Raw genomic sequence first — 24,105 nt, 5'->3', positions numbered from 1 at the left:
GACCAGTTATCATATGGACAACACATTCAACAAGCAATCAGCAGAGACAAGTTTTCCTAGAAACTATTTCTACTATTTAAATGACTCTCACAAGGGGCCACTAGTAGTTTTTAAGTGGCCTAATTCTAATCATCAAACTACAATTTAGTGTTGGGTAAATGAAAGAGTTTGACAGTCATTTTGTTAATTGCATGATTTTCTAGATAATAATATAATTATACAAACATATATATGCACTCGTTATAAGATCTGCGTGGGGCAATGGAATAGGTATGGCTTTTTAGCATTAGACATAAATTAGAAGTCCATTTCACCCACTAAGTCACCTGGAGGCTTAGACTAGTCAGTTCATCACTGTAAGCTTCAGATTCCATGTATATGAAAGAGGATAATAATATTACACTTCACACATCACCCATGACCAGTTTTTATAAACGTTCCTTTATTTCCTTCCCCTTAGCTAGGCATACAAAATAAATACAATATTATTCAATACACAAGTTCCCATGACATCCATCCCCAGCCGCTGATTAATTTTTTTTATAGTTACTGATTAAATTCATCCTCAGTATTTTTTGCCTCATTAGCCCTTGAAGGTCTAAGCCAGTGATGGTGAACCTATGACACGCATGTCAGAGGTGACACGCGAACTCATTTTTTTGGTTGATTTTTCTTTGTTAAATAGCATTTAAATATATAAAGTAAATATCAAAAATATAAGCCTTTGTTTTACTATGGTTGCAAATATCAAAAAAATTTCTATATGTGACACAGCACCAGAGTTAAGTTAGGGTTTTTCAAAATGCTGACACGCCGAGCTCAAAAGGTTCGCCATCACTGGTCTAAGCATATGTTTTAATAGGTAGGCTGTACTATGTGGAGTGAAATTGCAAAGGGCCTAAGAGTTTGGGGTTTTGAGGGGTTGCCGGGGGGCTCTTGTTCTTTAGAGAGTCCGTCACTGTTTTGAGGCAGAGGCTTGATTAGCCCAAGCTTGTCACTTCAGCCTTTTCTCTTTTGGACTCGCATCTCCAGTGACTGGGAGATGTTTTTCTTTGACCATTATTTTAACTTACTGATCAAGGAAACGTGGCCAATCCCCAAAGGACATGGCTTCCTGCCCCTCCCTGGGCATCCGCACTGTCCCTTCAGCCTTGGTCTTTCCTCTTGCAGGTAAAAGCAGAAAAGATGGAGAGAAAAACATGGTGGATCCTTTTCTCCCCGTCTGTGCCAGCCTGCCTCCAACCTGGTGATCCTGGGCACTCACCACTTGTGTGAAAATCTTTTTGTTTAAACATATTATACTACATTTGACTAATAACTCAATCTTGTAGCTTCTGCAGTTCACCAATCACTCCCCTCAATCTAGTTCTTAGAGGATTTTTTTCCCCCTTTTGAAACTTCTAAACATACTTTGCGCAAAAAGGTATTTAAAAATGTAATGACACAGCTTCACTAATATCTGAAACATGCCTAGTGAACTAACCCAGTGCATCATTTCATGGCCAAGTACAATTTTTGTGTTTTCATAGCCTGTTTTTCTTTGAAATCACCTATCTCAGAAATTAGCCCATTATTTGGGAGAAAAAATGATGAGGAAACTGGTAAATTATAATACAGGAGTGTTGCTATTGAATGGGTTGTTTGATTTACCTAAGCGGGTAATGAACAAGGTTGTCAAATTGGCTAATGAGTCATCTTAATTAGGATATAAGCTAAGAGGCATTACTCCTGTGGCCTTTGGGATCCTGGTGCCATACATATTCTTTGGCAAGAAAGAATAAAAAGCAGCAGTTAACAAAAGAAGACTGTCCATGGCTCTGTAGGGTTTTTGGAACAATTCCTGGAACTGGGAAGTGAAAGTGGACAGCATGTGAAGAAAATGATCACGGAAATAAGATTTGGGTGAAGATAGCCAAGCCATTAATAGCGTGCATACATATTTAATTTTACTAACTCCTACCATCAGCCTTAGATCTTTTCTTTTGGAGGAAGATTGAGAATGATCAGAAGGATTTGAGCAGAAGTAAAGGATTAAAATTGAAACACATACAATTCTTTCTGAAACTGCTTAAATTTAATTATTTGAAAATGCTTTCGCTTTTCCCCTTTGGTCAGAGACATGCTTAAAATTCTTATTTCTTCAGAAGAAATATTTTGCTCTTCTTAAGTGGGTTTATGTTTGGGTGTGGGACATTGTATAGACTTCTCATTATTAACTCAAGCATCCCCAGCTGTGGTTGAAAGAACTCTTCAGAAAGTATGAGGAATATGGACATGACATGAATATTTTGAATATGATATGAATAGTTTTCTTTTTAAAATAATGTATTAGTTATTTTAAATAAATACATATCTCAAGATGTTACTTATTCCCATCTTTTTAAAAGTTTTTAAATTTTTTTCTAGTCTCCATTTATTGTTACAGAATCATTTTAATAAGTTATTTAAAATTAATCTGAGGATCTCATGTGTCTGTAAACATCACCATGGAGACGTGGTGCATGAATCCCCTTGTGGGCATTTTCTTACAGAGCCCATAATTGAAAGTCTACCACCAAGACCAGATAGAGATAGAGGTTTGGAAAGAGAATAAAATTTAGAAAGAAAACCACATGACAAGTATGACTGGTTCCAAGAAAGGGAGAGTCTTCTTGTTTAGATAAAGTGCCTCGATATCAACTAGACTTATACAGATTCATTTACCTCCCTTTAGCTTCATTCTCATTTCTACTTGGGATCAACTTTCACTAATCAATGTTAGAAATTTAAAAACTACCATGCTCTCATTAAATTTTAGAATAAAGATATTTAATATTCAGCTTCATCTTAGCACAGCCTTAAATATTGATGAGACCACACAACATTAATTTGTGTTTTATAAACTTATTGCTCAACCACTGCCTTAATACTTTTTAAAGCAGGAATCATACTGTAGTAATAAAAGGATTTTGACATATTTTTGAAAAGAGAAGCCACCTTTTCTAATATAACTAATACTCTTTCACATTGTTATTTTAAGATTATTTTATTTTAAAAGGCAGGATAATTTGTTCTGAAAAGATTTTTCTTTCCATGACATTTAAACTTATCAAAATTTTCTATTTTAGTAAACATTAAAAATGAACCACAGTATATTTGTATGTGGTGTTTTGCTTTTAATTACACAGTGGGAAATTGTAAGTGAAAAAAGGAAGGCAACACCAAGTTGTCCTTTAGGCTTGACATCAAGGTTTATTTTAAAAGTGTGTGCTACGTGGGGTGAAGTCCCAGCAAAACCAGTACATTTTTGTGTTCGGTTCCAACTCTAGTTGTTTAGAAAGCCAGTCAGTGCCTAAGAGAGAGAAAGTACGTTAGTTCTACTGCTTAAGTGTTGCTACCAACCCCAGTGATGACTGCGGTATGATTACAGCTACTATGCATCTTTTTAATTCTGAAGGGCCCCCTTTTCATATCTTCTATCCCATTTGATCTATCAGAAAATGAGTCTAAAGTATTGACTGAAATAATATGGTCAGCTAGTTTGTATTTTGTGAGTAATCATTTTGAAAAGCTTATTTTTTCCTAGCTGCCTTTTCTCAAATATCTAAACTCTTCTTTATTGACTGTATTCCTAAAAAGGAAAAGACACATGGATAAATAATTACATTTCTTTTCATTTTTCCTTCTAATTACATATGAATGAGAACTGGGTGGAAACCACATTTGTATTTTGTTTGTAAGTAGGTACTTATTACTAAAAACACTAGTAAAATTCAGGAAAGATGAACCAATACCTTTTGGTGATCAGGAAAGACTGGAGATGTATTGAGTATTAATTTATAAATGGGTGATATTATCTTTACTTACCTGTTTTTAAAGGCTTGTTTTTGATATAGTTATTGAAAAGTTGATTTCAAGGCAAATCATTTGGGTTCAAATCCTAGCCTTTCCATTTATTTGCTGAGTAACTATGATTACTTTATTTAGTCTATCCTTGTCTGTTTCCTCATCTGTAAATTAGGGATTACTATAAGAATTATAAAAGATTTAACAATGACTGCAATGTAATAAAAATAAAATATATTATTTTATTAAAATGTACACTATAAATTTTCTTTTTTTAATACTAGCAGCATTTTACATCATGCAAATTTAAGTTATGGATTCACACTAGTTTAAAAAAATACAGACATATTCAAGAGAACATCAATATAAATGTCAGGTGGCTCTTTGGATGTCTTTGGCAGACAGGTACCTTTGGGCTGCACAATCTGAATTTCAAATGGGCTTTTCCTCATTTTGAGTGAGTTGTGCCAGGAAACACAGTTTCTTCTGACTCTGCATGCTGCCGCAGACTCATTGTGTGATTCTGGCAATAACCCTTCTCAATGGCAACATTCTATGTAACATGTGCAGATTTTGGCTTAAGTGAACTCTAAAATGTGTGTGATCTACGTTGCGTATAAAGATATTTCCATTATTTGCCTATGTTTGATGATTTAATAGTAAAAACGTGCAGTAATTGAGTTGGGATAATGCTTTATGTAGAGTAATGAATTTCTTGGTTCTGATCATGAGTATGCACTGTATTGCAATGTGGTTTCTACACATAAAACATGCACTATGTTCTTTCTGAGCACGAATGCCAAATTTGTTCTGTATTATTTATATGTCTATTTCCATTCGTTTTGGATGGTGTGTTATTGTTATTTTAGCTAATATCAAGAAGTATAAGTTCACTCTTACAAATTATACATTAATAAAACTTTACATTTTATTATATTTGTTCCCAAGTAATAAAATTTACTACCGTGAATGGGGGGTGTCTTGTGTTATTTTACTATTACTATGCATGCATTTGTGTTGTTCAACATACACATCTTCCTCCTTGAGACCAGCTACACAGAAATTGGTGAAGGTTTAGGGTGCTGTCTATACCTTTGCAAAGACCAAAACCCATATGGGGAAAAAGTAGCCGGTCATGTAGGCTAAGCATCTGATCTGATATATAAATAAGAAGGTATTTATTTTTAGCCAGAAGATAAAAACGTGTCTCTACTCAATATGAAAAAGGAAGGGGCTGCTTTACCAAAGTTGTTGATTATTATATTTGGCATGCCTAATTCCATTGGGGATGGCCTTCTTTCTGGTGCAAGGAACATAAGTGATGCCGCTTTCTGAAATGTCTATTCAAGGAGAGGAGCTCGCTAATAACTGAGAAACTTCTTGGCATTGTAAGTGATGGATGCCACTGCACCACTTTAAAAGACATGTTTCTCATTTTAAAAAATATATTTTTATTTATTTCAGAGAGGAAGGGAGGGAGAGAGAGAGAGAAACGTCAGTGATGAGAGAGAATCATTTGTAGGCTGCCTCCTGCACGCCCCACACCAGGGATGAAGACTGCAGCCCAGACATGTGCCCTGAAAGGGAATTGAACCAAATTGAAAGGTGATCTGGTTCATAGGTGGACACTCAACCATTGAGCCACATTGACCAGGACATTTGAAAAAAAAAAAAAAACTAAGGCAAGAATAAGGATGTTGTATACCATCATCATGGCATTTACTACTTTCTGTTATAGTTATTTGTTTGCTGGTTCATTTCATCCCTTTCAAGTCAAAGAGCTACTTGAAACCCCAAAGCTACGTCGCATTTATCTTTTCATTTCTACCACCCAGCACAGTTCTCACAGGTTAAAGTATACATGAATAATATTGGTACTAAGTAATGAATCATCTATAAAAATCTATTTTAACAATGTTTTATGTTCTGGAGTAATAATTCTTCTTTCCTAAGATGCTACATTATATAATTTGATGTTTTCAGAGCAATTTTTTCTACATTTTATAAAAGTAGAAATACTAGTATTTCTTTTAATATTATATATATTCCTATTACAAAACCAGTATAAATGTATTACCCAAAATAATACATAACATCATTCCCAGAAATTTCTACTCCAAGGAAAATAAACTACCTATAATATTTAGGGTTATAAAAAAGTACTTGTTCCATTTGGGGGAAGCAGGATGAAATATTTGACTATTCTCATGTTTGGACTGACTTGTGCTATCATCTGTGATTCATGCATGGAGCAAGTGTTCATTCATTCTCATTATGCTACAGTCTGTATTAAGTCCCACTGATGCAAACTGGGTTTTATGTTTCAAACAGTATCATATGTATCCTGAATAATAATGATATTTTGAAGTGACAGCATTTATCAAAAAGAGACAAATGAAATCATTTAGTGAAAACCATACATACTATCATTATCACTTCTTATGCTTTATATTTAAAATGAATTTGGCAACACTGCTTATATCTAGGTTAATTGCAAGGAGGGTATGTTTGTATTCGAATGTGTGCTTAATTCACTGTTTGGGATTCATTGATTCATCACCCACATTTTCATTCCAGGCCCTCCAGGCCCCCCAGGCGGTCTGCGAATAGAAGACATCAGAGCCACTTCTGTGGCCCTTACTTGGAGCCGTGGCTCAGACAATCATAGTCCCATTTCTAAATATACTATCCAGACCAAGACTATTCTTTCAGATGACTGGAAAGATGCAAAGACCGGTGAGTTTTATTTGTCCAATTCTTCTGTAGCATATTTTTAAATGAATACTTTCATAAAAACAAAATCCTGAACATTTTAAGAATTTTATTATCTACCCAGAAATGCCTTTTTATTATTAAGCTTTAAAAAAAAATCTCAGTGCTTTGATAGTGAAAAACAACACAAGGAACTTAAACATTTTAAAGTTATTGGAGTAAAAAAGCTGAATGTCTAAATCTGTAACAGGAAAGCAAAGAGAGGCCTCCTGGTTTCCTTTTTATTGGGAAGTCTCTCTCTCTCTCCCCTTAACCCTCTCTCCCTCCCCCCTCTTTGTCTCAAAAGGAATTTTTTATAGCTTATTATTTATGACCCATTTTTCAATTATGGAGGTACTATAGTTCTGCATTATAAAAAAGCCACATTGATGTACTTTCCTTTGATAATTTCTTCCTATCATGAGAGATGAACCAAATATAAACTTGCAACCTGTTACAAGGGTTTATGATATATTTTAGTATTAAATGATCCTCCATATATACATAGAAAATTCAAATGAATTTGAAAGGGATGAAAATTCTATTTGATTATGCTTGTGAGCATGGTACTATATATAAATATATATAGTTATTTGCCTCATGATAATGTTTTGTTCAATGACAGACCTGATATACAATGGTAGACAGGAGAAGCATTTTAAATAGGGTTATTCTTATATTAGTATAGCTACCCTAACTTTCTCACAGTTCCTGTTTTCATATCTTTCCTTATTCTCAACCTCTTTGTATCTTTGAATCTAAAGATATTGTCTGTTGACATCACATAGTACAGTCTTGTTTTTTTTTTATCCAGTCTGATAATGTCTGCCTTCTGATTGGTTTCTTTAATCCATGAACATTTAATGTTGTTATCAAAATAGTTTGATTGCTACCTGTTTTTCACCTGTTTCACTTGTTTTTGTTCCTTTATTCCTTCTTTCTTTTGCATTAAATGAGTATTTTATAGAGTAATGTTTTAATTTTAATAATATTCATGATAGATAGATAAGTAGATAGATAGATTGTAAATAGATAGATATAGGGATACCCTACATCAGGGGTCCTCAAACTTTTTAAACAGGGGACCAGTTCACTGTCCCTCATACTGTTGGAGGGCCGGACTATAGTTTAAAAAAAAACAAAAAAACTATGAACAAATTCCTATACACACTGCACATATCTTATTTTGAAGTAAAAAAACAAAACGGGAACAAATACAATGTTTGTATTTGCATGTGGCCCGCGGGCCGTAGTTTGAGGACCCCTGCCCTACAGAATAAAAGCCTAATATGCTAAGTGTCCAACTGTTCATTGAACTGTTCGACCAGTCTCTATGACACGCACTGACCACCAGGGGGCAGAAAGTCTGACTGGTAGATTAGCTTGCTGCTGGGGTCCAACCAATCGGGACTGGATGAGATGGGTTGGGCATGCCCTGGAGCCTTCCCGTGGTCCCTCCCCGGGCCCAATCGTGTACCGGTGGGGTCCCTAAGCCTGGCCTGCACCCTCTCGCAATCTGCGATCCCTAGGGAAATGTTGGAGAGCCAGTTTTTGCCTGATCCCTATAGGCCAGGCCAAGGGACCCCACCAGTGCACGAATCCATGCACCAGGCCTCTAGTATAGATATAGATATCCTTAATGGGCTACTCTAGGGCTTACTAGGTACAACTGAACTTATCAGAATAGACTCCATATTTTTACTAACTTATATTCAGTGAGACATTGAAATGTTAATCCTAGCTAGCGCTATTCTATTTTACCTCTTCTATGTGCTATATTTTATTGTTACACATATTGCAATATATATATTACAAACTTGATAGTCTCCTGCTAAAATCTTCACATTCTATAATTTTAATGTCTTTCAAAGCAGCTAAAGAAAAGAAATAAAAGCAAGCATATATTTTTAGAGTTTGTTATGTTAACCTTTTTATTTACCATTTCTGGTACTCCTCATTGTTTCCTATAAATTTGAGTTTATTTTCTTATTCTAATACAACTTTGTTTTTACCTGCCCTGTTAAGTTATTGTCAAACATTTTACATTTCTAAATGCTGTAGCCCCACCAACAAAATTTTATTTATTTTTACACAATTTTATTTAGCATAATACACACATACGTTTATATACACATACATATAAGTATATATGTATATATTATCCATATATGTATATGGATAAATAAAAATATACATTGATAAATAGGTAAATATGGTTTTCTACAATGGCTTTAAAATCAGATAAGAGAAGAATAAAGAAGAAATATGTATTTATATTATCTTTTATAATTAAATAATACCTTTATCAGTGCTCCTTATGCGCAGGGTTTTTTTTACAAATTACTCTCTGGGGTCAATTTCTTTCAGCCTGAATAATTTACTTTACTCTTTCTTCTAAGGTAGGTCAGCTAACAACCAGTTCTCTCAGTTTTTGCTTATCTGGATATGTCTTTATTTGACCTTCTCTTTTAAAAATTTTTACTGGATATAACAGTCTTTGTTGACAGTATTTTTTTCTTTTAGTACTTTAAATATGTCATCTTAGATACTCTTCATCAGGTTGAGGAAGTTCTTTTATCCTCAGTTTTTATTTTATTTTATTTTATTTTATTTACTGAAAGTTATGTTTTTCATTTTATCTTTAAGTGGTATTATTTGGATATAAACTCGAAATTGCTCTTTATTGGAAGCACTTTAAAAATATGGTGCCTTTATTTTTTTGCATACATTGTTTCTGATGAGAAGGTAACTATTGTTCCTAACCTTATATTCCTGCATTTAGTGTGTCCATTTACTTTAGCTACTTTCAATATTTCCTTATAGTTGCTTTTAAGCTGTATGGGAATATATTTACTCTGATGAGGTTTATTTGCATCTTGGATCTTTGAGTGGATATCTTCCTTCAACTTTGGACATTTTCAGTCATTTTCTCCCTAGATATTCTCTCTCTCTCTCTCTCCTGGATCATTAGTGACATGTATGTCACACTTTTTATGTGTTCCACAGATTGTGGACACTGTGTGTATATATGTTTGTGTGCATATGTTTGTGTTTCTATTAAGATCTGATTTTTTATTATTGAGATTTTCTATAAAAATTGGCCTCACTCAGAACTGACCAGTAACAAATCTGGAACTTGAGACCCCTTTCCTGATTCACAGTACTTTCCTTTATTGTGCAAAGTACTCTCCTCTCTTCCTGACTCAAGGAATAGCAATCAGGTTGAGAGGAATTTGGCTGAAGAGAAGGGACACAAAGTCTCTCTGCTCCTGACTGTTTTTCTCTTGCATTTGGCTTGAGGCATGAATCTGCTTCCAAAGTAAACCTAACTCCCTTCCCAGCCTGAGTGTGGGGTGGTGCTAGGAAAAGAAAATGTACCCAACTGTTCCTACCAGGGCTGAAGGGGTCAGAGAAGAGTACATGATGTAAACATCCATTTATAGGAATAATAGGGCTCAGAAGAAAACAAAGAAACAAAAAAAGTATACTAGAGGTAAAACATGCATATGTCCTCAAATGATAGCTATGAATGAGCAAATGAGAATGAAGCAGAAGAAATATTTTGTCTGTGGGCCCTTTATGGATATCACCAGTCTTGATATTCCAGCTGTAATAATTATATGAGCTACCTACCTCAAGATTGGAGCTGGGAATAAGTCAGAGATAAAACAAGATTTAAATCCTATTATCTTGATGTGGTGTGGATCAAAACTCTGTTCCAATCTGGTTAAAGAAAAGCAGGCCAGATAGAAGATCCACATTAAATTCCAGACACATTATTTAATTGATAGTTAGTCATGTGTTTGCTCTTATCCTTACTTCATATATAATTTTATTGGGTGAATATTATAAACATACTAGAGGCCCAGTGCACAAAATTTGTACAGGCCGGTGGCGGGGAGGTCTTTAGCCTGGCCTGTGCCCTCTCGCAGTGGAGCCTGTGGGGAGTGGGCCTAAGCCAGCAGTCAGACATCCTTAGCACTGCCGCAGATGTGGGAGAGGCTTCCGCCACAACCACTGCACTTCCAGGCATGAGCCTGGCTTCTGGCTGAGCGGCACTCTCCCTGTGGGAGCTCACTGACCACCAGCGGGCAGCTCCTTTGTTGAGTGTCTGCCCCCTGGTGGTCAGTGCACTTCATAGCAAGTAGTTGAGCAACGTTAGCATACATTAGCATATTATACTTTGATTGGCTGAACAGATGACTGGACACTTAACATATTAGGCTTTTATTATATAGGATACTAAAAACATGTTTGTTTGAGATATTTATACTTTCATAAGTATTGATGTTAATGCATATCAACAAGAATTATTGGCCCTGCCAGCATGGTTCAATGGTTGAGCATCAACCTATGAATCAGGAGGCCTCAGTCCAATTCCCAGGCTGCTGGCTCAATCCCTAGTGTGGGGTGTGCAAAAAGCAGCCAATCAATGATTCTCTCTCATCATTTATGTTTCCATCTCTCTCTTCCTCTCCCTTCCTGACTGAAATAAAATTACATATATATCCTATGTAATAAAAGGCTAACATGCAAATTGACTGAACAGCAGAACAACTGGTCACTATGACACACACTGACCACCAGGGGGGAGATTTTCAATGCAGGAGCTGCCCCCTGGTCAGTGCACTCCCATAGGGGGTGCGCCGCTCAGCCAGAAGCCTGCTACTGCTGGCGAGTGCCTCCATGGTGGCGGGAGCTTCTCCCACCTCCACAGCAGCACTAAGGATGTCCCACTGCAGGCTTAGGCCCACTCCTGCTGGACATCCCTCGAGGGATCCTAGACTACAAGAGGGCACAAGCCAGGCTGAGGCACCTCCCCCTGTTGAGTGCACAAATTTTGTGCACTGGACCTCTAGTGTATATATTAAATAATTATTGTAATTGGTTTTGTTCTAAAAAGAGCAGTGTTCACAACTTTAGAAATCCTCGTTGAGAATTAATCTTAATTTATAGGTATCAAATTATTTTCTAATAATTCAGAGGATACATTCTTCCTAACTTCCATTCCTGCTTCCCCTTTTGAAAACGTGATTTGCATCACTGGGCCAAGGGTTTCCTAATGAGGTCTATCATCTCATGTTAGTAACTCCAAGGCTTTTTGCTTATTCTTCCTTTCTTCATTGTAGTCATTACTAGTAAAGTCACCAGCCTTACTTCTCACCTGAAATACAAAGGCTACCACAAAATGACCCCAGTTGACTTTTACTACTTTATCCCTCACCATTTCTCTAAATATTTTCTGTGGTCAAGTATGACTTCCTACTCTTTGAACATATCCCTGAACTTCCATTTTTGGGGGGTGTTTTCATATTGGATTCTCACAAGTGCTCAAATCAGTCTATCAGCTGCAGTCTCCACTGTACATCCATCTGGTTTTTCCTGTTCTGACCCAGCCTACACCTGCCTATACCTGTTGATTGGCCAGTTGCTTGGAAAAATCCCATTGCAACTCCCACCATGAGAACACCATGCCCTTGCCAAGAGAACCCTTTGGAATAGTATCAACATTTCCACTCTCCGGGCATTTAAATGGTGCTGAGGTTTTGCAACATAGCAATCAAGGGAGGATCAGATTGCCTCCTTCAGACGTCTACCACACTTATACTTGGATTCCCCAATCTCATAAAATTACAAAATCTCAAACAGTTCCATCAACTTCTGCCTTTAAACTTCTGCATCAGTTTCCTGTGGCTGCCGTAACAAATAACTACAAACATGGTGGCTTAAAACAACAGCAATTGACTCTCTCACAGTTCTGGAGGTCAGAAGTCCAAAATCCAAGTGTATGCAGTGCTACACCCTTTCCAAGGGCCCTAGGGAACAATATATTTTCTATCGCTTCCAGCTACCAGTGGCTCCAAATGTCCCTTGGCTTATGGCCACATCACATCGTATCCTCCTCTCCTATTTGTTTCCCTCATCTGTGTTTCTCTTATACTAATAAGGGCACTTATCATTAGGATTAAAGCCCATCTAAATAATCCAGGATGATCTTATCCCAAGATCCTTAACTTTATTCGGTATTAAAAGGCTCCACAAAGACTCCTTTTTCAAGTATGGTCACATTCATGGGTTCTGATTACTTGAACATAGACATGGCTTTTTGGTGGCCACCATCAAATTCACCAGAGGCCCTCTCTTTATTGGAGGCTCCATAGGGTATCTGGAGTGGAAGAGAGGCCACCCTACCCAGTGTCAGAGCAACCAGCTCTATTTTTCCCTTTTCTCCATCAAGAGGCCTCTGCAAACCAAACCGTCACCTTCCTTCTTCCAATTACCTAAAAAAGTTCCCTGTGTATATGAACTAAGACAAACAAATTTTGATTTGTATGAGGGAAGGTAGAGGAGATAAAGAAGCAGAATCAAACCAGAGGGAAAGGCAAAGCCAAATTTTTGAATCAGAAAGTCAAAAATATGTGTCAAATATATAGAACAAGTTCATAACAAGAAGAGAATTGATGGGAAAACTAATGTCCAAGAGGCTTAAAACTATGGCAGGATGAGTCATGGGATAGTCTGACTCATACAAAAATTTGTCCACAAGTAGAGACTGTACACTGGAATGCTTAGCACTTATTGTGGAGATGGTACACTATTCTAAAGATGTATGTATTCATGGTCTGCATTGGAGATAAAAATTCCCTAACTAATAAGATAATGAGTTATAGACAAGCCTAAAGAAACAAATTTCCCATATAAGTGGTGTATAGGTATTTACATGCATATGTATGAGTAGGCAAATTACTAAAAACACATATGGAAATATTTTAAGAGACCTTAAAATAATGTATAATTCAGCCCAGGTTGTATGTTTTATCATATCTCAAGCAATCTTAGAACATATCTAACCCATAATTTATAATCTTCCCATTAATATCTGGCATATAGCAGCATGAAGTATAAAAAGTACTTGATAAATCTTAATGAATTATTATAACATTTATCATCTCTGCCCCAAATGACTTGTGTATAAGTCTAAAAAACCAACTAATCAACATATAGGTGCCCTAGTAATAAAAAATTCACTACCTATACTCTACATCAGAGACAGTCCATAAAATTTTTAACTGCCTCAATTGTACCCTTGCCTAAGAAAACCTTTCTAGATTCTACCTTGATGATACAACTCCTTGCTATTCAAGGTATAGCCTGTGGACTACCAACACCGGCATAGCCTGGGGGGTAGTCAAACCTCCTACCTTAGACTTGGTAAATAGATGATTTATATGCATATTACTCTTTCTAGTTTATTATTTATTAATGATCTCTCCTCTTACTCCCTTGAACTTAAGTTTGCCATTCCTTGTTTTTATTTTCACTTCAACCCAATGAAATATGTGACATTTTCTCAAAATAGTAAAATAGATTATGGAATCTCAAAGGGAAGGCAGGGGTGGGTGGGAAGAAATCAACCAAAGAACTGGTATGCATATATATAATCCATGGACACAGACAATAGGGTGGTGAAGGCCTGGGTTTGGCGGGGGAGGGTCAAGGGCAGACTAGAAGGGGTCCATCAGGGAAAGAAGGGAACAAGTATAATACTTTTAACAATAAAGATTTTTTAAATAGTAAAATATAAGTGGGGTATTATAAAGGTGATATTCCTCAAATAATATTCTCTAATGTTCATTTTATTTAGATCCCCCAATTATTGAAGGAAATATGGAAGCAGCAAGAGCAGTGGATTTAATCCCATGGATGGAATATGAGTTTCGTGTGGTAGCAACCAACACATTGGGTATAGGAGAGCCCAGTATACCATCAAACAAAATTAGAACAGATGGTGCTGGTATGTAGAAGAAGCTTTTTTAAAATTTAGAAGACTTATATACAATGCCACTTTAATATATAGTTGAATGTATTTGGAAATAAATCATGCTCTGAGGTAAGTGATTCATCTAAACTCTGTGTGTATATATGTATTTGACACAAGTGTGTGTATTTTATAACAAGACCCTCAAAACCAAGAAAGGAAATATGAAGTTTAAGAATATTTTTACATAATTAACATAGGGGAAGAGGTAAATTGAAACTATTGCATATGCCACTGAAGACCACTTAAGTGAAATTGATATTTAGAATATAAACTTTAATATAAATTGTGAATATCAACCAGCAGACTATTGATGTAAGATGATTTAGAAGGTTCCCAGTTTGGTGTGTCTCTCAAACACATTTATAATTGAATGGCCACGTGTATGGACGGTGTGGGCAGGGAGGATAGGGTGAGCTAGGAGTGGAGAGAATGTGGTGAGGACCTCTCAGATCTATACCACTTGGAGAGTCACAGCATCTCTGAGAAACAGCTATAGTGTGCTGTTTGTTTTTAAATGTTAGGAGTCCCTCTAACTATGCTCTTTCATCACAGCTCAACCTTGGCTGTTCTTTCAATGTAGGTTCATATTTTTTATGCTAAATACCAACTGCATTTAAGTAGGCTTCAGTACAAGAAGGATTCCACTCTATTTTTTTTTTCCCCTGCATTACTAGGCAAAAATATTGTTCTGATTCTAATAATAGCTATTTTTCTATTATTCCTGTCTCTGAAAAAGAAAATATTTTGTAGGCTCTCTGAGTTTGATTATTTTTACTATGCCTTGCCAACATTTTATTTTCAGTGTTTTATTTGGGAGATTTTAAATGGATGACAGAGTACCATTAGATTTCTTCTTCGATATCTTAATATCACTTATACACATTTCTGGCTACCTCATTCCTTGACCTAACTTCTAAGCAGAATTAGTCTGTAGTTTTAAAACCAAATTAGTCACAGGATTTCCATTGATCTCTTAAAGTTTCATGTAACTTACCAAATAAAAAATGATGATGCTGTAATAAAGGAAGAAAACACTAGCATACTGATCTGCACTATTTTCACTCTTAAAAATGCATCCATTTATATGAGATGTTATTAGACTTCTAGCAGAAGCTTGGATTTAATCCTCAATTGTGAAACTAAATATAACTTAAATACTACTTTTCGTTGTTTTAAAATAAACACGGTTGTCCCCTTTTCTCTACCTCACAGAAATCTCTTTAGGATATAGAGGTAATATAAGGTGATGTTTTATAGAACACAGATACCACATAGCCAGGATACTTGTGTTTGTTTTTTAGAGCTTTCTATGTTTGCAATTGAGGCTTCTGTTGTGATGGACTGAACACAGTTGCACTTTCTGAAAAAAAAAAATGAAAAGAAACTGGGACATGATCTGACTAGAGGTTTTAACCATATAATTTCATGTCAAGAGATAATGCACTTAATTTGATTTAACAAGTACTCATTTCAAAATAAAACAGAAAAAAAATCAAGCATTAAGTTGGTCTAAGTAAATTTGTTTCATTTAAAAAATTATAACATATTTGCTTAAATATACACATTTGAAAAATCTCATTGAGCTTGATTTTTTCCTGTGATCTCTTTACTAATATAATATAAACTACATTTTGTCTGAACATGTTTCTAAAATACAAAACTGTCCATGGAAAGATGAAATCCTGTCATTTGTGACAACATGGGTGAATCTTGAGAATATCATGCTGAGTGAAACAAGTGAGGCAGAAAAAGTCAATAACCATATGATTTCACTCATATGTGGAATATAAAACTGAAAGCAAGAAACTAACAAACAAGAAAAACAAATAAAAACTCATACACAGACAACAGTATAGTGGTTTCCAGAGGGGAGGGATAATCTATAATAATAAAAGCATAATATTCTAATTAGACCAGACAGCCGAACTACCTTCCAGACATCATTCCAGACGTCCTTCTGGACGAAGCCACGGTGGCGGGGGCCAAGGCAGAGGCTGTTAGGGGCGATCAGGTAGGCAGGCGAGCAGTTAGGGGCAATCAGGCAGGCAGGCAGAGTGGTTAGGGGCGATCAGGCAGGCAGGTAGGCAAGCAGTTAGGAGCTAGTGGTTCTGGATTGTGAGAGGGTGCAGACCAGGCTGAGCCCCCCCGCTGCCCCCCGCCCCCCCGCTCCTGTGCACAAATTTCATGCACCAGGCCTCTAGTATAAAATAAAAGAGGCCTAATATATGGTGACAGAAGAAGATTTGCCTTTGGGTGGTGGGCACACAATACAATATACAGATCACGTATCATACAAATGTACACCTGAAACCAATATGATCCTATTAACCAATGTCACCCCAATAAATTTAATAAAAAATAATAAAAAATAAAGAACATGTAATAAAAGCAGTTAGTACTGTCTAGTGCATAATATTTACTTAATAAAATTTATTTATTATGCTGTTAGTGCTCCTTCTAAACTTTTATTTGCTTATAAAAATATCTACTCTGTAATTGATCACCTTGTGCAATATATTTCCATTTTTATAAGCATAATAGAGGATCATCTAATTTCATTTAATTTCTTATCACCTTAAGGGAATCATTTTGTATATTTAATATAATAACATTTAACCAACTTGCTCTTTACTTATTTTACTTTCATCCTGCTTTCAAAAGATTGAATGTGCATAAAATTGGACCCTTACATTTTTCATACTTGCAAGAAAATAAAAATACTTTCTAAAACAGGGGGATGTCTGTCTTGTCATGCACCATTATAGTAATCCTCCAGCAGATGCCAGCAGATGTTATGTGGAATAAAGCCTGGTTCCCACATGATGGAAAGGTCGCTCCTGCCTCATTATGCTGATTGAAAGACATGGCATTATCTAATGCAGCACATGTCCTTATCTGTCCAATTACTTAATGTTCAGATCACAGTGCACAGTTGGGTATATTCTTTGGATTCAGACAAGTGCACTATAAAATGGATGGCTCCCAAATGAAGAATTAGAAGATGCGTTTGTAATTCATTATAACCCATTTATTTTTGACTGTACGAAAGAGATAACAAAAGCTCCCTTCAAAGTAATGTGTCATTGCAAGATGTGTCCTCATAGCTAATAGATCTGCTGGTGCAGTTGGTGAGTTGATATTCTAAAACAGTGCATTCAGGTGTGGTTGACAGCTTTGGCATTTATTTACCAGATCAACCTCAGAAGGAAAAAAGCAAAAACCCTAATACCAGAATCAACACTTTCATACTATGTACAGAGCTTTAATTTCACATTTAATGAAGCTATTATGTTATTTAATTTAATTTAATTTTTTTTTTAGTTTTTTAAGATATGTTTTGCCTTAGCTGGTTTGGCTCAGTGGATAGAGCATCAGCCTGTGGACTGAAGGGTCCCAGGTTCAATTGCAGTCAAAGGCACATGGCCAGGTTGTGGGCTCCATCCCCAATGGGGGGTGTGCCAGAGGCAGCCAAGCAATAATTCTCTCTCCTCATTGATGTTTCTCTCTCTCTTTCCCTCTCCCTTCCTCTCTGAAATCAATAAAGATATATTTTTTAAAAAGATATGTTTGATAAAGGAGAGGAATGGTGATAAGAATATATTTTTTAGTTAGAAAGGTATATGTTAAAGTTAGTTACTGTCATCCTATCTAATAATAGACAAACATGGTAATTAACCATACCTCAGCTATGCTTCCCATTGGCTAATCAGCAGGATATGCAAATTAACTGCTAAAAAAGATGGCGGCAGGCAGCCACGCAGCTGAAGCGAACAGGAGGCTTGCTTGCTCCAGTGATGGAGGAAGCCAAGTTTCCCCGCCTGCCGCAGCCCAGCTCTGAGCTCCAGAAGCAACAATGTTCCAATTATAGAAGCTAAACAAACCCCAGATACCTGCTTTCAGCCAGCCGGGGCCTCAGAGCTTAGAGCGCCAGTGATGGCAACAGAGTTTCAATTATAGAAGCTAAACAAACCCCAGGTACCTGTTTTCAGCCAGCCATGGCCTCAGAGCTGGAGCCGGCTCTCAGCTCCAGTGACAGCTATAGAAAGTAAATAAATCCCAGAAGAAAAAAAAGAAAAGAAAAAAGAGGCTGGGAGCTTCAGTAGCCCGCCAGCTTGAAAATGGCCCTCAGCCCCTCACCCAGACTGGCCAGGCACCGCAGTGGGGACCCCCACCCTGAAGGGTGTGTGACCAGCTGCAAACAGCCATCATCCCGTCATCCAGGCTGGCCAGGAACCCAAGCGGGATTCCCACCCTGATCCAGGACACCCTTCAGGGCAAAACAGCCGGCCCCCACCCGTGCACCAGGCCTCTATCCTTTATAGTAAAAGGGTAATATGCAAACTGACCCTAACAGCAGAAAGACTGGGAATGACTGGTCACTATGACACACACTGACCATCAGGGGGCAGATGCTCAAAGCAGGAGCTTCCCTCTGGTGATGAGGGTGCTCTCACATGGGGAGCTCTGCTCATCCACAAGCCAGGCTGACGGCTGCCAGCACAGTGGTGATGGTGGGAGCCTCTCCTGCCTCCTCAGCAGCACTAAGGATGTCTGACTGCAGCTTAGGTCTGCTCCCTGCTGGCAAGTGGACATCCCCCAAGGGCTGCTGGGCTGCCAGAGGGATGTCTGATTGCCATCTTAGGCCCAATTCCCCATGGAGCAGGCCTAAGCCAGCAAGTGGTCACTCCCGAGGGGTCTCAGATTGTGAGAAGGCACAGGCCAGGCTGAGGGATCCCCTACCCCCGAGTGCACAAATTTTTGTGCACCGGGCCTCTAGTCTATATCATAAAAGGCCTGTGGTCGTGAAGCCCTAATGGCATCACTACCAAATGAGCAGAGGCTCTTGTAGCAGGCGGGGTGAGGCGTGAGATACTTGCAGGGGAGAGCTACTACCCCGCAGAGAGCTACAAGTGGTGGAGGATGAGGTGGGAGCTACCAGCAGCGATGGGCAGGCAGCCAAATGAGGCAAGCAGAAGCGAGCTATTCGTGAACTATTTCGTACATGCTGGGTCTCTAGTTAATAATAAAATAGATTAAAAGAAGTAGTTCAGCCCAGCCAGCATGGCTCAGTGGTTGAGTGTCGACCTATGAATCAGGAGGTCACAATTTGATTCCCCTTCAGGGCACATACCCAGGTTGTGGGCTCAATCCTCAGTAGGGGGCATGCAGGAGGCAGCCGATCGATCGATGATTCTCTCTCATCACTGATGTTTCTATCTCTCTCTCCCTCTCCAATCCTCTCTGAAATATATATATATTTCAATGTTTAAAAAGAGGCACTTTAAACCCATGTTGTCCAAGAGTCAACTGTATTTATTCCAAAGTGTTGATCTAAATATCCAATTAGGTGTGGTGTGCAAAAATCATTTCTAAGTTCTAAATGAGTCTTTTATTAAACTGGGCTTCATTCACTGAGGAAACTTATATGAATTAGGGATTTTTTTTAGATTGAATTAAAATTAGTTGTAAATATTTAATTTATTCTAAAAGAAAGCTTCTTCAAGACTAGAATCAGGTTTTACTCATTATCTTTTGTGCTTAATACAGCACAGTCTTTATAACTGCTGCTCAAAATTATGTGTAGAAGTAAAAAGGAATGTAAACTGTAAATAAATAATATGTTGTAAAAAGAGATGTGAAATAAATTTAAAAAAATTCTGTTTGAGAATGAAGACTAGATAAACAAACAAACTTAAAATTTCAGCCTGATAAGTTCCTAAGACATTCGTATTATTGTGAACTATCTTGGCCTGTATATTTTTTTAACTACTATTGAAAAGAACTGATGTTAACAGGATGGACACATTTGGTGTGTTAACAATGTGTTCCACCATCAGACCAGGAGATCATAAGAATTAAAAAAGATTTGTGCTCATTTAAATATACAAATATTACATAGTTCATTTGACTATTAATACCTCTTCAAAAATAATATATATTTAAAGACAGAAAAACAGCAGATGTAAGACTTTACTCCCCTTGGTTTTCTAGATTCTAGGGCATTTTATCTGACAATTTTGAGTCTCTTTAAAAAAAATAAATGAAAGGTTACTTGAACTCAAACACTGCCATACCACTACAGTATGATAACCAAGAAGGCTACTAAATGGCTAGTGGACGGGTGGTATATCCTGTGTGTTTACACTGGATAAAGGGAGGATTAACGTCCTAGCAGGACAAGAGGTTTTATCTCACTACACACTATGCACACTAAATAAGAGTTTTAAACAGAGCAAAATTTAAAACTTACAAATTGTAAAACACAAAATAAAATACAAATTGTTTATTTCTGGAATTTTCCATGTAATATTTTCACACTGCAAATGCCCATCAGCAACTGAAACTGAGGAAAGTGAATAGATAATGGAGGATTATTGTACTTATATTCAAATTATTTAGGCATTCAAATCTAACAGTAAAATTGGCAGCATTGGTTTCTTTCCATAGGAAAAAAAAGAAGAAAACCAGTCAGGGCATTGGCTTGATTTTCTTTTAAGATATATTTTAGACGTATGACTGAAATATAGGAGCACTCTTACAAACAGCGTTAGGGGATCACTTGTTAGACTGAAATCATGGCAAAAGGACAAGTTAAAAAACATCACTATTTTTAACCTTTCACAGTACAATTATAAATATTGTTTATTCATGATTAATTCAGTAATTCTGTATTTTTCTTAAATATTTGTTTAAATTTTTTCAATGATTTATTGTTAAGAGAATGTCTAGTTTGTTCACTGCTAAATACCCTGAAGCCCAAAGTTAAATAAGCTTCTTTGTGCTTCTGATGATTTACTTCCCTGAAAGGATTCCCTACGTGGCCAAGCCCTCCTGGTCCTGCAGGGCCGGAGGCTAATGTGGAGCATGGAGCTGCTCTCTCCTCAGACTCATGTCAGATGTGTAGGCTACGTGTCAGTTCCACCTGTGGAACACTGTCCCTTAGCAGCTAAGACTCCAACTGCACATTCAAAGCTAAACAGAGGAAACTGTCAATAATTTATCCGAGAGAGATATAAAAACACTTTATTAAGACATATAGTTACTTTTATTTCTGTGCTTTTGCTTGTCTTACTTAAGCATCCTGAGTTCAATGGTTAACTTTTGAAGAGAAAATCAATCCTGAGTAAGTTATTCGAAGGATGTTAAAAAGAGCTTAAGATAAACATTTTAAAATGGAAAAAGAAATATTCAATATAATGTAAATATACTCCATTATTTAGCTCTGTTCTAAATTAAAAGGTTAATATTAGTTATAATAGAAAGTATTGCAATGAAATGATTTGGAAAATAAGACTTGTCCTGGTGAAGGCAATATTTAATTAAATAAATTGCAGTATAATAAGTTACTCTTGAGGGTTATTTTTGAGAGTATTTGCCTGTGACCATTATACTTGTATGTATAGTTAAACACAAAATTTGATTCATTCATTAAATACAACACAGCATGTTCTTTGTTTATAGCATAGAGAGCTTTAACTTCAGAATATGAGTTATGGGGTTCAGAGCATTTCTAGAAGTTTAATATCCCAGCCTTCAATCTGAGTTTTATCTAAAGTGCTACAAGGAAATTATCTTTTAATATTTGTGAATTTAATTTCATTTCTACCACTCATATGGTGACAGTTAAGTATTAAAATCTCTCCAACTTCAGATAAATTTCTCCATCAGAAAAGGAAATGATGATATAGTTTTATAAGTCTAAGGAAAAACATGCATTTTGTGTATGAACAATTAATGTATATACTTCACCAGGGAATTTATGTGGCTAATATTAGGTGAACTTTTGAAGTATCTATCTTTGAATCACAATTATTTGTTAGGGTTTACAATTGGGTAAACGAACAACTTGCTTCGAGTACTCGGAGGAAGTGTGACTATTTCCTATATGGGAGGCATTTGGAGACTCAAAAGAGAACTGATGTTTCATTTTTTTTTAATGTTAACAAATCTGGGAATGATATCTCAGATTGGAGCCAGACCATATGTGCAGGAAAATGTATGTCCCCTGTAGAAACACAGACATCATCGATGTACCTGGGTAGCTGGTCTCCAAGTACCTCAAGTGCTGGACAACTATGCTTAATGTCTATACATCTCCAATTAGATGCAAATCCAATGAAATACAGCTTACAGTGAAATGCAGTATACAAACCCAGTAAAATGCAGCACCTACCCTGAAGGACTTTTAAGGAGAAAGTTGTTGGAGAAAAAACAAAGAAGAGGCCATTGAACTTGCAGTTATAAGCAATTTTTTGATTTGGGGGGAGAGCAGTTTTAGAAATATGACATGGAAAACAGGTTGTGGGTTGTTAAAACGTGATTACAGAGTAAAAAATAAAAAACAATAATCTATTCATTCGTATTTTCTGTTTAGTGATGGCTTGGAGACTAAGTATAAAGCAGTATTATAATACGACTTTTAAGGATGAAGAGACTGCAAAGAGTAAAGTAGGGAGACTGAAAACTGAAATTTTGATAGAAGGGGATGGATTGGGGAGAGTTGGGGTCACTGATGGGGAAACGTTCCAGAAGAGCTTTATGAATTGGAAGTGGGAGCACAAGGGATGATATTAGATTTCTAATATTTCCAGATATTTTGGGGGAACATTATCCTATGTTAGTGCATATGCACCATTTCTTAACAGTTATTTATAGATTGAAGTATAAAACTAAAACACCAGTTAGCTGTTAAGTAGTCCAAGAGCTCTGAAATATTTTCCAACAAAGTACATCTAACCTTTCAAAATCATATTAAATGAAAGGACACAGAAAAAAAATTTTAAATGATGATGGGGGAGGCAAATTTACTGTGTTATCCTTTCCTGCAGAAAACTGGCACATTTAGCTCTGTTCTAAATAAAAAGGTTAATATTAGTTATAATAGAAAGTATTGCAATGAAATGATTTGGAAAATAAGATTTGTCCTGGTGAAGGCAATATTTAATTAAATAAGTTGCAGTATAATAAGTTACTCTTGAGGGTTATTTTTGAGAGTATTTGCCTGTGACCATTATACTTGTATGTATAGTTAAACACAAAATTTGATTCATTCATTAAATACAACACAGCATGTTCTTTGTTTATAGCATAGAGAGCTTTAACTTCAGAATATGAGTTAATATGAATCAGTTGTTATCAGGGCAGTAAAATAGGTTATTACAGATACAGTGAGGCATCTATATATATATATAAGCCTAAGCAACTGTTATGACCTGTCGACTGGTCCCTATGATGTGCATTGACAACCAGGGGGAAGATGCTCAATGCAGGAGCTGCACCCTGGTGGTCAGTGCGCTCCCACAGCAGGAGCGCCACTCATCTCGCCAATGGGCACCAGACGCTGGTCTCACGGCTGGCAAGTGCAGCTGCAGCAACGTGAGCCTCTCCCCAGCATGAGTGGGAGCAAAGCAATGCCCAATCTGGGCTCGGGCTCTTCCCCAGCCGCCTGCCACTTGGCATGGTCCTGCAGGGATCGGGCCGAAACCAGCAGTCCCACATCCCCCGAGGGGTCCCAGATTTTGAGAGAACGAAGGCCAGGCTGAAGGGCCCCACCAGTGCATGAATCTGTGCACTGAGCCTCTAGTTGTTATTATAATTGAGTGGATCTCATGTGTAGTTTGTCTTTCCCAGTGAAATAAAAAAAATGTACAGTTTCTGTAGTGAATAAGAACTCTAACATCGGAAGGACATTCCGTAGCCTCTATATT

General features: G+C 36.9%; 1 protein-coding gene across 2 annotated transcripts in view; it reads left to right on the top strand.

Annotated features, from left to right (window-relative positions):
- Positions 1-24,105, top strand: part of CNTN1 (contactin 1) — a 275,742-nt gene that overhangs the window by 207,418 nt on the left and 44,219 nt on the right. Inside the window, exons 17-18 of one of the 2 annotated variants that reach the window (XM_081082844.1) lie at positions 6,403-6,561; positions 14,222-14,371. In XM_081082844.1, coding sequence (XP_080938970.1) covers positions 6,403-6,561; positions 14,222-14,371 — 309 coding nt within the window. Of the gene's footprint in view, positions 1-1,170; positions 1,874-6,402; positions 6,562-14,221; positions 14,372-24,105 lie in introns of those variants that run through there. The other variant, XM_081082845.1, reaches the window with a different exon arrangement.

The sequence above is a fragment of the Myotis nattereri genome, assembly GCF_964212035.1.
Source record: "Myotis nattereri genome assembly, chromosome: 2".
Taxonomy (NCBI): domain Eukaryota; kingdom Metazoa; phylum Chordata; class Mammalia; order Chiroptera; family Vespertilionidae; genus Myotis; species Myotis nattereri.
This window is presented reverse-complemented; position numbering and strand designations above follow the sequence as displayed.